This window comes from Syzygium oleosum, unplaced genomic scaffold (genome assembly GCF_021117445.2).
Source record: "Syzygium oleosum isolate NSW1041296 unplaced genomic scaffold, Sole_v2.1 Sole_v2.20, whole genome shotgun sequence".
NCBI lineage: Eukaryota > Viridiplantae > Streptophyta > Magnoliopsida > Myrtales > Myrtaceae > Syzygium > Syzygium oleosum.
The window spans coordinates 4,882,566-4,898,675 of record NW_026607504.1 but is presented as its reverse complement, the minus strand read 5'-3'; the positions used below and the strand labels follow the sequence as shown (position 1 = coordinate 4,898,675).

At 40.6% G+C, this 16,110-nt stretch overlaps 2 protein-coding genes across 3 annotated transcripts; both read left to right on the top strand.

The window, feature by feature from the left end:
* The first annotated feature begins 1,787 nt into the window (after positions 1-1,787).
* Positions 1,788-6,148, top strand: LOC115683713 (RNA-binding protein involved in heterochromatin assembly dri1). 2 transcript variants are annotated; one of them, XM_056320519.1, is made up of 7 exons: positions 1,788-2,046; positions 3,123-3,529; positions 3,644-3,674; positions 3,943-4,016; positions 4,110-4,273; positions 4,431-4,511; positions 5,776-6,148. In XM_056320519.1, the coding sequence occupies exons 1-7, from the start codon at positions 1,881-1,883 to the stop codon at positions 5,822-5,824; spliced, it is 972 nt and encodes a 323-aa protein (XP_056176494.1). In that variant the 5' UTR covers positions 1,788-1,880; the 3' UTR covers positions 5,825-6,148. The 2 variants fall into 2 exon arrangements, with proteins under 2 accessions (XP_056176494.1, XP_056176493.1); XM_056320518.1 differs by having other exon boundaries at positions 4,107-4,273.
* Positions 6,149-7,827: 1,679 nt separating this feature from the next.
* On the top strand, positions 7,828-14,014 carry LOC115683669 (RNA demethylase ALKBH9B). Its single transcript, XM_030608230.2, has 6 exons — positions 7,828-8,140; positions 8,554-9,147; positions 12,228-12,313; positions 12,442-12,752; positions 12,891-12,962; positions 13,040-14,014. Exons 1-6 carry the CDS (start codon positions 7,954-7,956, stop codon positions 13,329-13,331), a joined length of 1,542 nt encoding a protein of 513 aa, XP_030464090.2. The 5' UTR covers positions 7,828-7,953; the 3' UTR covers positions 13,332-14,014.
* Positions 14,015-16,110: the final 2,096 nt, after the last annotated feature.

Here is a 16,110-nt window from a genome sequence, read left to right as displayed (position 1 = left end):
GGCCATGTTAGTTTCAAAGAAGGGCTCGACCTTTCTAGTTGGTTAAGGACATTTTCGTCCTTTAATTTTTTTATTTCCTTTCTTTTAAAAAAGGCTAAAATTAAAAAAAAGAAGAAGATAGGAAACACAAAAAAAACCATGCGAGCCCTCGCCGGCCATGGTCGACGCCCCACTAACAATAGGACGGTGGTCACAAGAGGGCTTGTTTTTGTTTTTTGGTTTTTTTAGCCTTTTTTTTCTTTGTTATGGAAAGTAAAAAAGAAAAAAAAAGGTAAAGAATGAAAATGCCATTGACCAATCGGTGAGGTCAGGCCATTTTTTGAGACTGATATGGTTATTCCAGGCCCTTAATTAAAATAAGATTCACTTCAGGCCTTTTTTTGAAAAATGATGACACTTCAGGCCCTTAATTAAAAGAAGATGCACTTTAGGTCATTATTTGAGAAAATTAGAACAATTCATATCCTTATTTGAAAATTTTCCTAGGGTATATGTTATTAACTTGTCTTGTTTATTTTGGAATATATGAAAAGCAAAACGCTTTTTCGGTGAAGTTTAAAATGCTATTCAAATTTTAAAAAATTATAAAAAGGTCGCGTGTTAATTTCCATGTCGAGATTTGTATATTGTCAAAGATTTAGTTATCTCTCATCAAAAAAAGTTAAAATTCACAAGTTGCAAATTTTTGATTAAGCAAAAATGAAATTTTTTCCCAAAATTTAAATAATATTATATATTATTGAAAATTACATATAACCTATATATTAATATTGTAATCTTATGAAATTTTCCGGTGTTTCGAATTACGAAAAAGATAAAATGCGTCCATCGAGAAACTTACATTAAGCAAAAATTTTGAAAATATATTTATCTAAATACGTCCGAAGTCAATCAAGACATAGCATATTAAATCCGTCGAAATATTTTAATTACACATGAAACTTTGCTTATAACAAATGTTCACTTCCCTCAAAAGGAAACTATTTAAATCCGCACATGATAATCTCAAAAAAGAATATCGATTTAACAAGCATAGTTGAAAAAAGTTCGTTACACTAAATTCCAGATACTACATTGCAGATTAGATTAAAGTTCGGGGACGATAATGAATAAATAAAAAGTTCAGGGACTACATTGAATATTGTGCCAAAATTCAAGGACTATAAGTGTATAGCCTCTAAATATTTAAATGGGAAAAAACCACCAAAAACCCCAAATTTTGCCATCTGTGACACATTTACCTCGAACTTTTTTGGACACAAAATCCGACTTTTTTTTGTGATACATTTACCCCAATGTATTTAGTCCATGGGCATTTTCGTCTTTTTGCTTTTTTTTTTTTTTTTTTTTTTCCTTTCTAGCGAGGGGGGCCTCGCCCGACTCGAGCACCCGAGGTCGACCTCTCGCCCGCGCCTCGGCGGGCGAGGGCGAGTCACCCAGGGCGCCTGAGTCCGGGCGAGGCGGCCTCGCACGGCACCGCGCGCCGGAGGCCCTCACGGAAGGAAAAAAAGAAAAAAGAAAAAAGAAAAAAAGACGAAAATGCCCATGGACTAAATACATTGGAAATGCCTCACAAAAAGCAAAGTTCGGGGTTTTTGGTGTCACAAAAAAAAATTCGGGGTAAATGTGTCACATATGATAAAGTTTGGGGTTTTTGGTGATTTTTTTCCTATTTAAATAATTAATTTGTTTGCGATTAAGTAAAGCAAGAGGGCAAGAAACGAATTTGCAAAATCTAGCGGAGACCGTGAAATAGTGGAAGCTGCTTGAGCCGAGAGCTCCGTCGGCCGCATTTCTCCATCTCCGTCTCCGTCTCCGTCTCCTTCCCGGAGACCTAGTCTCTCTCTCTCTACACACGCCGCCGACGGCCGCGCGCAGCGATGGGCGAGGGCAGAGAAGGCGACTGGGAGTGCAGCGGCTGCAACAACCGGAACTACGCCTTCCGGTCGTTCTGCAACCGCTGCAAGCAGCCCCGCCTCCTCGTCGACACCAAGACCCCCGCCGATTCCAAGTGGCTCCCCCGCATCGGCGACTGGATCTGCACCGGTTAGTCTCGATCTCGCTCCATCGGTTCTCGTTTCTTCTTTAATCTCCCTCTCGCGTGCTCGATGCCTCTTTCCCTTCGTCCCGGTCAGTCTCGTCGGGAATCGGGAGCCGCGGTTACGCGTTCCGAGCGCCGGTGGTGTGGATGGAGCGGCTTGATGGTAGCGAGGCTTGGCTGAGGTTTTGGGTGTTTTCTTGGCCTTCACGAGACTTTGCGAGAGTTGCGAGTTTTTTTTTGCCTTAGTGGTGAATGGGAGAAGGAATTGCAGGACTCTGGCTGTGGCAATCTGTGAGTAGCGCATGGGAGATTGATGTAGCAATTTATATGGAGTTAAAAACACGTTTTGCTGTCTTTCATTTTCTCGCGAAATTGGCCCCTGAATTGTCAATCTCTTTGGCTAGGCATTGAGAGGAGGAGGTTTAGCGTGGTGTGAGGAGCATATCCATGAACTTAAGGTTAGGTAATTGGGTGGTGCTTCCCAGAAAAATCTAAGGGTTCAGAGTGCTGTCTTTTACTGCTACGACCTGTCTGGTCCACCAAGCAATCTACCCTGTTAATATGGCCAAGAGTTGTTGCAGATGCATAGTTCATGAATTTTAGTGCTCAATTAGTTGCTGAAAGCTTGACCCCAAACTTAAATGTTACTCATCACTTCAATGTACAGGATCTGCTTTAGATGTCTGGGACGGTACTAGAGTTGTATGCATATAGTTCTTTCTAGGTGATTTGGCCTGGTCAGCACAGCTCATGGTGTTTCTATGTTTGTGGTTATTCCTTGGAAATGATGCCAGGACATGGTTAAACCCTGGTTCATGATGTGTGTGTGGCTTTTCTTGTTGGTAACTATATGAAGCTGATAATTGTAAGAAGGTATTATTATTGCCAATTCGTTTATGAAATGTAATATTCCCTCCTTTCAAGTCAACATTGTGAGCTTGCTATCATTTAGGTTGAGTTTTTTCCGTTGTTTTGTGTGTGTTGTGGTATGGGATGGACTGGTTGGTGTGCGTATACTTGGCTTCCTTTGCTTCTCCCTGGCTGCATTCTGGGTTGGGTTTGCATGGGAATGGATCAATAGGTTGCACTAACAACAATTATGCATCAAGAGAAAAGTGCAAAAAGTGCGGGCAACCAAAGGAGGTAGCAGCAATGCCAGCAGTTGCCATGCCTGGGGCTTCACTCCCAACTTATTCAAATTATTTTGCCAGGTCCCGAGGAGGACTGGAACAAAATATGAATCTTGGACTTGGATTGATGGGCAGTGATGCTTTCAAGCAATCACTTCCTTTGAACTCCTCCTGGTCTTTCGGGGAGGCTGGCAACTATGAAATTCAGGCTTCTGTCTGGTCCTTGGGTGCAAACTCCAACAATCCTGGACATCCATTTGCAAATCCTATCAGTCAGTATCCTTCAGTTCCAAAAGGATGGCGCAATGGCGATTGGATATGCCACTGTGGCTTTCACAATTACTCATCTCGTTCACAGGTATGGTTGTACCATGTAGATATTTCCTGAATGTACTCATTTCTTCTAATTTTGACTGAAGGAAGATTTTTCTTTTTGGGGACAAGTCTGATTTGATCTGAATTTTCTTTGCAGTGTAAAAAGTGTAATGCTTCTATGACACCAGGTACCTTACATTTTGGTTGGCTTCTTCTCGCTCCTATTGTTCTGCTCCTTGTGATTTGCAATGCTCTGAATTACTCTGTCATTTAGCTAATAACTTTATCAAGTGCACAGAGAGATTACCATTTGGGTGAATTTTCATGGTTACTTTTAATTTTTGTATGTGCTTTTTTTCACCTGTAAACAGTAGTGTTATGTCCCGAATCTTCATCATTTTCTTTCCTTATCCATGTCTGATATATTGCTGCCCTTTCCTCGGTTTTTGTTGAAAGCCCTTGGAATGAAGCGATTGGCATCTGATGATCTTGTCCATGGGTGGGATAACAAGAGATTGAATGCAGGAACTGTGAGTTTTTTTTCCTAATATTAGTAATTTCACTAATATTTTTGGTTATTATATTCTGATTTTTATTATTATTTACCTTATGTGAAAAAGCAGACAACCGGGCTCCAGCAATCATATCCAGCATTTGATCAAATGCTTGGAACCGGTTCTGAACCTAGAACTGGAGCATATTCGTCTTTTGGAAGTTCAGTTGCGGCTTCAAATATACAAGTCCAGATTCCACATCAAGCTGCAACACCTGCTCTTCTTGGAAAGGGGTAGGTTTTTGCTGAGATTGCTAGTGTTGCAGTTTATGTAAATATGTCAATCGAAGATTGTGCTTTCATTGTGCTAACCTCTCAAAGTATATGGGTATATTTGACAATGTCATAGGAGATGCTTACCCGAGATGTCTTTTGACTTTATACTCAGCAGAGCAAAGCAATGGCGGCAGGGTGATTGGATGTGCACAAATTGCAATAATCATAATTATGCATCTCGAGCAGAGTGCAATAGGTTAGTTTCTAATTCAGTCTAAATATCTCGTGGTTGGTATGCTTTGTATATCTTTTGCATGTTTTCGTTGCAAGTTACCGTGTCTGCAATGTCTGCTTGCAAACAAGTCATTCTGTTCTTTTACCCTAATTTACCATGCATGTAATCCTCTACCTTTTGATCTAGGATTCCCCAAACATGTCTGGAAGCCGGCTTCTTCTTCTCCATCTGTATAAGGAATTATAATTTGATAGTATATAAGCATGTCAATCTACAATAATAAATGATAATCTGTGTAAGGGCAAGTGCACGGTTAATACTTTTTTTGGCTACCCAACTGGATGTGTATCTTTGCAACCGAATGTCAGTAAGTATCAATTCTTGCTTCAGAAACTCAAGCAGGAACAAGGCATCGGACACAGATTTGACATCAAAGATTTACTAAAAGCACAATTATTTAGCGAATGTGTCTCGAGTTGCACATTTGAGTCCAAGAGAATTTCCAGTGGGCTCGTTCCTTCAGCTATCTTTATGTCATGAACTGGATATTTGCTATGTTACCAAGTTCAAAGAAATATACTAAGGCGGTTTTATGTAGTTTATTGATAAAAGTTGATTGTATAATCTGTATCAATTGTAAGTTTGTAACTTGTAACCACACTATATGCAAATTGTTGTATTCTTTCTTTTTTAGACTTGATAAAAGCTGCTATATTTTTTCCCAAAATAATATGTTCCCCCACCCTCAGTGCCAATCCTAGGTCCGCCACTGTGTTCAAGGTCAGTAGCCAAAGTTCGAAAAACTTTTGTAAGCTGAAACAAAGTGAATGGACCCACATTTATGTTTTAAATGCTTCCTCTCCCCTGGGAGGGATCGAGAATGCTGTGGAATATTAAATAGTGAAAATGCTAACATGCTACTCATGAAAAATGTCAATATGCTGATATGCTGTTCCTATAAGAGTTTTGCTGGTTGTTAAGATTGAACTGCTTTAACTTCTCTCTCTTAGCTTTTATATTTTTTGTTCTGGCTGGATGGTCAAGTCTGCAAAAGGCCGGTATCTCTGATCAAGCTCGACCTAGACAGATGGTTTTCTTTCTTCATTTCTTTCTTGCTATCTTTGTTTCCCTTGTTGGTTTTCTCGATCTTTGCTTCTGGGGAACAATATAGTGGCGCAATGACTACCGTTTCTTTCTTGGACCAGCTCGTTCTGTCTTTAAAAAGTTCATGTTCTGTTTTGCATATGGGTCATTGGCTGACTGTCGGAAGGCTTTGTCTCTCCAGGTGTAAGACGCAAAGAACCGTACTTTCCCAACCTGTCAATGTCGTTTAATTGCAGGTTCAGCAAGGCTCCCGAACAATAGGAGATTTTGTATCCGGCGGTTGAGGTTTCTTCGCAATTTTTCTCTCTGTACCGTGCCAAAAGAGAAGTGAGAGATAAAGACAGGCTTGCTGTATTTTTTTTGTTCGTTAGTTTCTCGTCATGGAAACTAGCTGGATATTCGATGGATTCCATTTGGACAGACAACGCTCGTGTAATGCTGTTTGATTGAGGACTGCTTTGGCTCTTTCGTCTGGTTTTTCGTTTTTGGTCTCAAAAGATGATTTGTGAATTACAGAATACAGATTGTCCGTCAATTGAATCATGATATCTGTATCTCCTTTCACTGATGTTTTACGAATGTCCGTTTTCCAGCAAATGTGCTACCGGCAGCCTTGGAAGTCATTAACTTTAGTGACATGCTGATCTTCGCTGCCCTTGGTGTCGAGTCGAAGGTATCATACTAATGAACACTGGGCTTTGGAGATTTGTGCGTGGTTATACACATAGAAGCGCGTTCTCGTGCTCCTGTGAGATGTTCTGTTTCGATTGCATCCCGGTGGTGGTTTTCTTCCTCTATGCATCGACACCAATTTGCTGATGATCCGCATCGTAATGGCTCAGATCCGGGGACAGCGACGGCCTAAGTGCAGTCCCTACGTCGTGCTTTGACATCTTTTCTGGTCTCTTTCGATCACTTATTCCTCTGCCGATGCAACAGCAACAGGTATGTTGATACCAAACATTGGCGTGAGCGTGACTGTGTGAATCGATCGGCAAATCTCCATTTTGACGTCCAGTACCAGGAGAGCATCACATTGCAGGACTAAGCAATGACTGCGCTTTGAAGGATTCGATCCTTATGAAATGGCCTTCTTTTTTTCATTTATCAATTTATTCTTTCTAATACCACGGAAAACATAATTTGAATTTTCAGCGAGCACAAGACGCTCAACCTCTATGCGGAAACATTTGGACATGGTTCTTCTTCATTAGATTTTCGAAATTCGAACGACATTTTACATTTAGATGGCAATTTAAAAACGTTGTCACAATATAAGGTCTTTTGTAAAGAGAAGTACCGCAGCCCGTTTAATCATCAAATTAGGACAATTCCAATTCGAGGCATCGACAACTCATTCCGACTGACGATCCACCAACTACCATGTCATGTACTTTCCTATCTTTATTTATATCGTGACTCGAAATTGACCGGTTCATTTTCCACTTTTGGGACCTAAACTTCTCCTGTCTTCACTCTTTTCTGCCCAAGTCCCTTGGTCAAGATTCACTTCCCCCGACCTCATCCAATTCTAACCATCCTTTACCCAACTCTTTTCCCTTTAGCGAACACAAAGTTAGTTGAGCGATATCCATGCATACCGAATTACCGATACAAAATTCGCCGTACGAATGAATATCACGTGCACAAACTTGTTGTGTACAGGTTATCAGGAAAATCTCCTGGAAGACTTGATAATTTTTTTTTTTATACATTTCGATGGAGATCTTAATATATAGGACTTCACTGATAGACTAAAATTACTCCGGCATTTCAGGTTAACTCCTCTACTGTACAACCACGTACCTTGTGGCTTAGAACACGTGCGGAGTCGGTTAGACTTATTTTCCACGTTCCGTGATTATGATGAAATTGCGTAGCATAGTCAGGAGTAATTAAGAAGATCGGATGTTAAAATTTTGCTCGTTTTTTCTCCAACTCAATGCCTCAATTTTGATTCCAAAAAAAATTGACCATCGCCACTTCTCATCGACTAAAAAGGAAAATCTTATATGAAGTCGTCAGCGACCAAAAAAAAAAAAAAGGAATGTGGAAATTGAAGGACTTAATTGTAAAACTTTTTTAGCCGTTGGGGTTTATTTTGGAACCCAACCAAAAGTTCAGGGGCTTTCTCTCGAAATACTCTCGTCCGAGTTCCCTTTCCTATTCGAGACACGAGAAAATAAACAAATCCATCAAATGATTAAGAGGAAATTAAAAATTCTTCGTATTATTTCGTCCGCAAACTCTCTCTCCCTCTCCGCCTCTCTCTCTCTCTCTCGCGGGCTCTCGACGCACCAACCTCCTGCAACCATCGGAATTGCGAGCGCGTGCGCGATCTGCAGGTCCGGCTCCCGCCATGGACGGCGGCGGCGGCGGCGGCGGCCCCGACTCCGACTCGAGCGATCCGTTCCTCCGCAATTACCAGCGGTCCGATCTCCGGATCGCCTCGGAGTTCCTCGCGACCTGGCTTCCGTTCCTCTCCAGAGATCTCTGCCCCGGCTGCACCGAAACCCTCGCCGATCGCATCCGCTCCCTCGACTCAGGTGACCCTCCGTGCGCGTTCCTTCGCTCGCCGAGGAGAATTCAGCAATTCTTTATTGGATGCGAGGTCGAATTCTTTAGTTTTGCTTCGTTCACGGCGAACCGGAATATCTGATGTCGGTTTAGATTTGTGCCGCTGCCTAGGTTTTGTTTGTTTGGGCTGTTTGGTTTCCGATGCTTTGTATTTGCTCCGAAGCTGCAAAATTTGATTCTTTCTTTTATTGTTTCAGTTTCGGTTCGGTGATGGTGCGCTAGATTTTAGCAGTCTATTTACAAACCTCATGCTTTTTATTTTGTTTGGTTACTTCATGCTCACTTTGAAGTTGCTAAATTAGCTTTTTCTGGAATATTTATGTTTCTGTGTTGTGTTGGTGTTTGATGTTTTTCTGACGAGTTGTGATTTACATTGTCGAAGTTGATGGGGATGCAAAATCCGCAAAATCGAAGGAGAATGTGAATCCGCTGTCTCCGGATGTCAAGAGAGAGCAGGGGATGGATGAGAACAACATCGACGACAGGAATTTAGGAGAGAGCGAGGATGACGAGGGCGAGACAAATTCATTGGGGAGCTGGAAGGATGGGGCACAGGGGTGCTTCGATAGCACTCCGGAAGCCTCCACTAGCAGTTTGGCTCATGAATCTCCTGCCGTCGAGGCTCGGAGTTCGCATATGTCTTGGGCGGACATGGCTCAGGAAGATGAGCTTGAAGAGGAAGATGACCAGGAATCCAACAAACAATCTGTTGATATGAATGGGTCAACTGAAGAATTGAGGGTATCTGCCATTTCGGAGAAGCCGAAATTGCCCAGGGAACAAAGAGAGCACATACGGTTTATGAATGTGAAGAGGAAGAAGGATTATATATGTCTAGAGAGGTTTGAGGGAAAGCTCGTGAATATTCTACAGGGACTTGAGCTCCACACTGGTGTTTTCAGTGCTGCAGAGCAGAAGAGAATAATTGACTATGTATATCAGCTAGAGGACATGGGAAAAAGGGGAGAATTGAAAGGTCAGTTTCCCTTTCAATCAAACCGTGCTTAATTTTCCTATTTTGAGCTCTGACACAATTTGCTTTTGTGTTGAGTTGTGTGGTTGGTTATAGATTCACTCTGAGCTTCGATGCAGTTGTTTGCTTCTTATCCTACTGTGCTTCATTTTCTAGCTTACCCATTGGCTTGAGCTTCACTTGAATAAATCAAATGCAGTGTTTTGGTGACATCTATTTCTAGGGAACGATTTACTAAATCAACACATTGTGAAGTCAACATAGCTAAAGACTCGCTTCAAGTAGAAGGCTGGTGAGCATATTAGTGTACTGCATGTTTCTCATTCATTACAGCTATAAAGTTGAAATGTTGGCTTACTCAGTACATTTTTTGAGCCTATGTTTCACATAAGCAGAGTTCTATGTGTGTTCTATGCTTACTGGTTTAGTTATGGACCTCCCTCACACTGGGTGCTGGAAACAATGTGATATAAGCAGGCTTTTATGGTAGGTCTTTATGTAAATATAAACAATTCGTAGAAAATCTACGAATGAGTAAATTCAGTGAAGGTCTTTGATATATGGATGCGTGATTGCCATAGAAAATACAGTAATAGATAAGAAAAAAGGCGCGAAATATTTATATGGCAACCTTCAATTTGTAGGAAGATACTGTTGCTGTTGTTTATAATATATTCTGGAGTTCACTAAACGATGTCTTTGATTTTATCTGCACCTATAAAAATGCTTCAGGTGCTCCCAGAGGTATTTGATCTGTTTCTTATATTTGCATAAAAAAAATTTTTGTGCAAGATTGTCTTGTTTGCAGGAGTCAGGAGGTAGTACTCAACAGTCTGTCTTGTTATCGTTTGAAGATTTGTCTTGTAATAGTTTATGAGTGGAGGAAATAAACAGAGATCATCTTGAGTTTTTCTTCTGTCTCTTGTATGACGTCTGCCAGATTTTGTTATTCTCCCTTTGCTGTTCTTGTTTTTGCACTTAAAGGAACGAGAGTATTTTATGTACCATGTTTTAGCTGTTGCACTTGCCCCTGAGCATAGTTTATAAAGTTCTCTTCATATCTAGTTGTGGAGCTTGCCCTTGTTTTGACCTTCTATGTTGTGGCAAAGTTTCATGCTTGGACCTTGAAGGCAGTGAAGTATGACATCTTCTCATTATTCTTGATCAAGATATTCTTTTTCCCTTTTTCTCCTGGGAGGTCTTTCAAGGACTTCACTGTCGTGTTGATTTGGCATTCTGTCAACTGTTGTATTTGATCACTAGACAAGAATCAAATTCTGTGACACTAATACCTACTTATTTAACACATCAAATGCACTTTTTTTATCTTTGCACCTGCTGATTTTTTTTCATCGTCTCTCGCGTTGTCCATCAACCTTCTTTGTACTCTCGAGTACACCTTGCAATTGCATTGGGTTCGTTTCAACTGTTCATTCCTATCTTAAGTGTAATTTGTTGCCATTCACTTGTAAACTAGACTCTGCATGAAATCTTGTGCCAAACCGAATGCTGTGTTCCTATGTGCAATGTGAAGTTCTATTGGTTTTGCTCAAGATAGAATGCCGTCATGAGCCAATGATCATGCCATTCTTCTAGGAGAGACTTTACATTGCAAACTCCTGAAATCAGAATTGAACCATAAATTGAGAGTGAGATGGTCTTTTAACGCTAATTATCAATTACCAGTGCATCACGTTCACGCTGGCTTGGATGGGTTTCGGGGATCCTTCTCATTAGCATCCTTATTGTGTTGGTCTAGAGGTTATGATCTTGATAATATTCTATAGGGTGAAGTAATTAGTTGGTCAAGTCATTACCAATAGGTTGGTACTTCGGTTTCGAATCAGGGAAGTCCTAGATTCTGCCTCAACACAAAGATTAATTTGAATAATTGTTTTAATGCGAGGAAAAACATTTTGCTGGCCACAAGCACTAAAATGCGATTCAGTGATTTGAGAAGTATCTTCATGTCATTGAAATGTTTTTGCTTGTTATTCCTTTTCTACTACAGTCACTAACTTCTGATGTATGGGGACTCGGACAAGTTTATGCCACCTGTTTGAGTGATTTATTAACTTTTGATTCGTAGTTCTGATGTACCTTTGCTAAAAACAGATATTTATTATATGAATGTTCCGCAAACAAACCTATGATTCGTTCTATATGGTGTTAGACCTAAGGTTGTGAGGATCCGGATCCTACTTAGGATTGATGGGATGTCTGAAGGATCTGACCGTAAGATCGGATCGAGGATCGTAATATCTTTAAAATATCAACAACAATATATAAATCTTGAATAGCAGTACAGAATTTACCAATTATGAACATTGTGTTACGTTAGAACTTAAAAAGGTGCGACTATAAAGCTCATGTCATCTCTAAACTAGATTTACAGGTGAGTCAATATTTCTATAACCTAGTTAGGCAGATTGCAATGTTAGGTTATGTCAAAATTGGATTGATCAGATACATAAGATAGTATCAATCTTTGATTTTTGTTTGCTTAGGATCGAAACATATAAACATCCCAACAAATTAAGATCCTGCTAAGACCCAGATTGTTTCTTAAGTTTTTAGATGCTAGAATTTTATGAACCATGGCTAAACCAATCACCAGATTTTATTGGATCCGTTTTCATCCTTCACTTAGGACCCTGAAGTGTGTATACCTTGACAAAGCACATTGGAATGCCATATATTACATGTAAATACTAGTATAGGAAACATTTTGAAAGCACGGTCAGTTGTCTGCGATGGCGATAAAGTATTAAATAAGAGTTGCAGATTCTTTCTGCCAATAAGCCCAATTTCTCTCTGCATGATCTTTGATCAGCTAATGGAATATTGTATCCATTCATTCTGTTTAGCATAAAATTGTATTTTTTTCCGGTTTCACTCCTGATTAACGACCTTGACCAAATGGTACTTTGATGAGTTGCATATTTGGTAATGGCAACTTTTGAAATGTCCCTTGTCAATCCTTTCTTGATATTTGGTACATCCTTTTTTAGCTCCCTTATTTATGTCAAGACTGATTCCACTCATCGGCATGACTGATTGTTTTCTTTATTGTCCTTTTTCAGAGCGGACATACACAGCACCACAAAAATGGATGAGGGGAAAGGGGCGTGTAACTATTCAATTTGGTTGCTGTTACAATTATGCAACGGCAAGTTTCTAAGCAACAATAAAGATTTACTTTCTTTTAAAAGAATTTCTAGTGTAGCTACGTGATTGATTGGTGTCGTAATTGATTAATACGGAAAGGCCTAATTATCTGATATTTACTCATTGCAGGATAGAAATGGAAATCCACCAGGAATTCTTCAGAATGAGATGGTTGATCCCTTGCCTCACCTTTTTAAGGTTATTATAAGGAGATTGATTAGGTGGCACGTGTTACCTCCAACGTGCATACCTGACAGTTGCATTGTCAATATCTATGAAGAAGGGGACTGCATACCTCCACACATAGACAACCACGATTTCGTTCGGCCATTCTGCACTGTATCATTTCTTAGCGAGTGTGACATTGTTTTTGGATCAAAGCTGAAGGTTATTGCTGCTGGTGAGTTTGATGGGTCTTATGCAGTTCCCCTTCCAGTGGGGTAAGTATCAAGAGCCTTATCTGTTTTATGCAATTGCAGTTACATTCTACATTATATGCTCCATGCCACCTGCCAAGCAGATTGTTTAGAGTATTTTTCGTTGTTCTCTGGAATCTTAACATCTCCCTTGTCATCCAGATCTGTTCTCGTCCTAAATGGAAATGGGGCTGATGTGGCGAAGCATTGTGTTCCCGCAGTCCCTACAAAGAGGTATAAAAGATTCTGATTTTATCTGGTTGGGATTTCTTGGCTTGATTGTTTTACCCCTTTCGTTCCCTCTTTTCCAGGATTTCCATCACGTTTAGGAAGATGGATGAATCTAAAAGGCCCAAAGATTATGTTCCAGAACCTGACTTGCTGAGAATTCAGCCATTGCAGTATGAAGTGGAAAGATCTAAGAGGTCGAATTCATATAAAACAGACCGATATTCAAGAAGGTATCCGGCTAGGAGAGAGGCTTACAATGGTTCGAGGGGATACACGGAGAGAAATGACCCACGTTCAGAGCCTCACTATTCACTTCAAGTTCACCGAGGGCCTTCAAGTAGACGAAGGGTCAGGGTAAATGTGGACAGCTAATGGCTGCATCTTTGTTAATGCCCTGTTGATTGATGATTGAGTTAATACACATTTGAGAGGAATGGTCCATCGGACCATCATCAATTATATATACACCTCTGGATCTCTGGTTGACATGTGGTTGTTTCGTGGTCTTTCTACTTGGTAAGGTCACTTTTAAGTTCCCATTTTCAGTATGTGAGGATCTAATGGACGCCATCATGTCTCTTTTGCCGTGGTGGTACATGACTTTGAGATTCTCTAGATGGAGATCAAAATGCGGCAAAACATCTGGGTATAAATACATTCGTATATCAGATTGAGTGTGCACATATGCGAGCTGCAATTTTTCTGCAAGTCATGGATGGCGTGGGTCGACATCAGTAGGTATCAGAGTTATGGGAGCTTTTGCAACTCAGCACAGCCTTTTAGCTTGATAGATGATTGCGTAAGATACTTGGAAGCTATGTATTCATTTAGATGTGGAAAGATTTGGTTAAGGATTGTAGTGACTATGACATGATTTCATTTTGAAGTTTTTCCCTGCCTTGTTTGTTATATAAGGGGGTCTGTCTAGTGATTGCTGTATTTGATCGGCTGTACTTTGTCTGATGGATCTCCATACCAAACAGACAGAGGTGATATGTGAACCTGTGTTCTGCTCTTGATGCTTTGTTAAGGTTTTTGTGGCATTGTGGCATGAAGGGACATGACTCGATGAACTTAATGGAAGCAATAGCTCCAACTTTAATGTTTACATTTTAATCTGACGGTGATGATGTTAGGATCTGGGACTGATCTAAAGACACTGCTGCGAGACAGACCTGATGTGGCAATTTTGCCAGATACTCGCTGGCCGTTGAAGATTGTTGCTATGACGGATCTTTGAGATGGTATTGGAGGCTTGAGATTGGACCCTGCTTTCATCTAGTATGTATCCTTGTTAGCCAATCCTAGCAATAGACACGGCGTGTTGAGGTCTGGATATTGCCTGATGGCTCTTTTGGGTTTCAAGAGAGGGTTTGGGGGATCAAACTCTTAAAGATTTGCACTTGTATATTTACCCAGATTGTCTCTGGATATAACTGTACCGTTACTGGCATCTAATGTTGGGGTGCTTTGTTTTGAATGCGCAACTGTGTAGTTTTGATCTGAGCTGGATGAAGTGCGACATAGAAAAAATTGAGTTCTCTCATATTATTGCTTGTACTCGCAGTATGGTCCCAACACTGTTAAATGATTAATGAACTTCACCTCGGATTTGTGGCAGATACCGAACTAGAGAGGGGGAAAAAAAAGAAATTAGGGTATTTCTTATGATTGACCTGTTTCCCTTAGTTTATCTTTAAGTTGCAACTTGATTTCAAAGATATTCTGCACGGGTCTTTACATGCAACCGAGTTCCTATCCCTCAAAGATTACTATGTTTAAGTTACTTTCTGAAAGATTGCTCATTCAATTCCACTTTAATCTCTGCAATTCGTGATCAAACGACCCCAGTAAAGAGATCACGAGCAGAGTACATGTGCCTAGACAGCCGATCTTGCTTCGCAGTGGTTCTTGAGAAAGGCAGACATGCTTTTAACGAGTCTCGAACATGCTGACCAACTCGGTAGAGTTTCTCACATCCACATCCACTTGAGAAACAAGCTCTTCTTTCCTGTGGTCCCTTCCACGCTTAGTCAATAAGGTGCATTCAATGGGTTTGGCGCAGAGGTTGCCTAGTGAAAAGAGTTGGTTGCTTGGTGCTCGTTGTGGGTGTGGTCCAGACAAACTACGTTCACATATTCTCTCTTCTTCTCCGATATTAAAACCTAGTCGATGCTAAAGCCACAGTGCCAAGACAAGATGGTCCACATACTAGGAAATCACCCACCCTACCGCAAACAAGTACAATGTGAAGTGAAGAGAAAACACTTGCCATGACAAAAAGTGATTCTTCCACTGCTTCAGAATCTTCAAAAGCGGGTTTGGTACGTGGGAATGTCTCCATTTCGAGTAAGTTATCTCTTCCTCTCTGCCCACTTTATAATGATGAAAAATGTGCATTGATTGGGGCATTGAAATCATGTACACTACATATGCATCAGAGAAGTCTTTCAAAGACCCAAATCAGAAGAAGGGGAAAAAAGGTGGTGGCCCCCTGGTCTTTGCTTCCTAGAGTGAGCAAAAAAGAAGCGAAGAGGCTAAAAAGGCAAAGCCCAGAGATCTTCAGTAGCAGTCTAGAGAGAGAGAGAGACGGAGAGGGGGAGAGAGAGATATGGAATGATTCTTGATGTGTCCATGGAGATATGGAGGGGAAAATGGCTTCAAGAAGATGATTGCGCGAAAGAAAAGACCGTGCTGGTGGGGTCTGCACGCTAGCTCTCTCTAGAGAGAGGAAGAGAGAGAGAGAGAGAGAGAGAGAGAGAGAGAGAGAGAGAGAGAGAGAGAGAGAGAGAATGACAGACATAGCTTCACACTGGCAAATCAAATTCCTAAAGTTTGATCGAAGATAAAATAGGACTGGGGCTGATAGAACCAGAGACATGTATCATTCCTGATTCTATGGATGAAAATTCTAATGGCACATACAGAAATAAATCCTCATAAGTAACTCATTTTCACCCAAGTCATGTGTCCCATGATGCTTATGATGAATTTCTTCCTCATCGTCATGGGACTTAACGAATGATCGCGTCACCATCAATTTGCACAATAGTTGGATCACATTGTATATATTTTTAATAATCACGATAATAGATCAAGATTTCTAAAAAGTCGTGATAACAATTAATCCATTTATGATGGTTGTGATTAG

Excerpts from the sequence above, each read along its gene's own strand:
- LOC115683669 (XM_030608230.2), top strand. The coding sequence starts at position 7,954 with ATGGACGGCGGCGGCGGCGGCGGCGGCCCCGACTCCGACTCGAGCGAT. Across the intron at positions 8,141-8,553 it reads CATCCGCTCCCTCGACTCAG|TTGATGGGGATGCAAAATCC; the intron begins GTGACCCTCCGT and ends ACATTGTCGAAG. Across the intron at positions 12,314-12,441 it reads GCTGTTACAATTATGCAACG|GATAGAAATGGAAATCCACC; the intron begins GCAAGTTTCTAA and ends TACTCATTGCAG.
- LOC115683713 (XM_056320518.1), top strand. The coding sequence starts at position 1,881 with ATGGGCGAGGGCAGAGAAGGCGACTGGGAGTGCAGCGGCTGCAACAAC. Across the intron at positions 2,047-3,122 it reads CGGCGACTGGATCTGCACCG|GTTGCACTAACAACAATTAT; the intron begins GTTAGTCTCGAT and ends ATGGATCAATAG. Across the intron at positions 4,512-5,775 it reads TCTCGAGCAGAGTGCAATAG|GTGTAAGACGCAAAGAACCG; the intron begins GTTAGTTTCTAA and ends TTGTCTCTCCAG.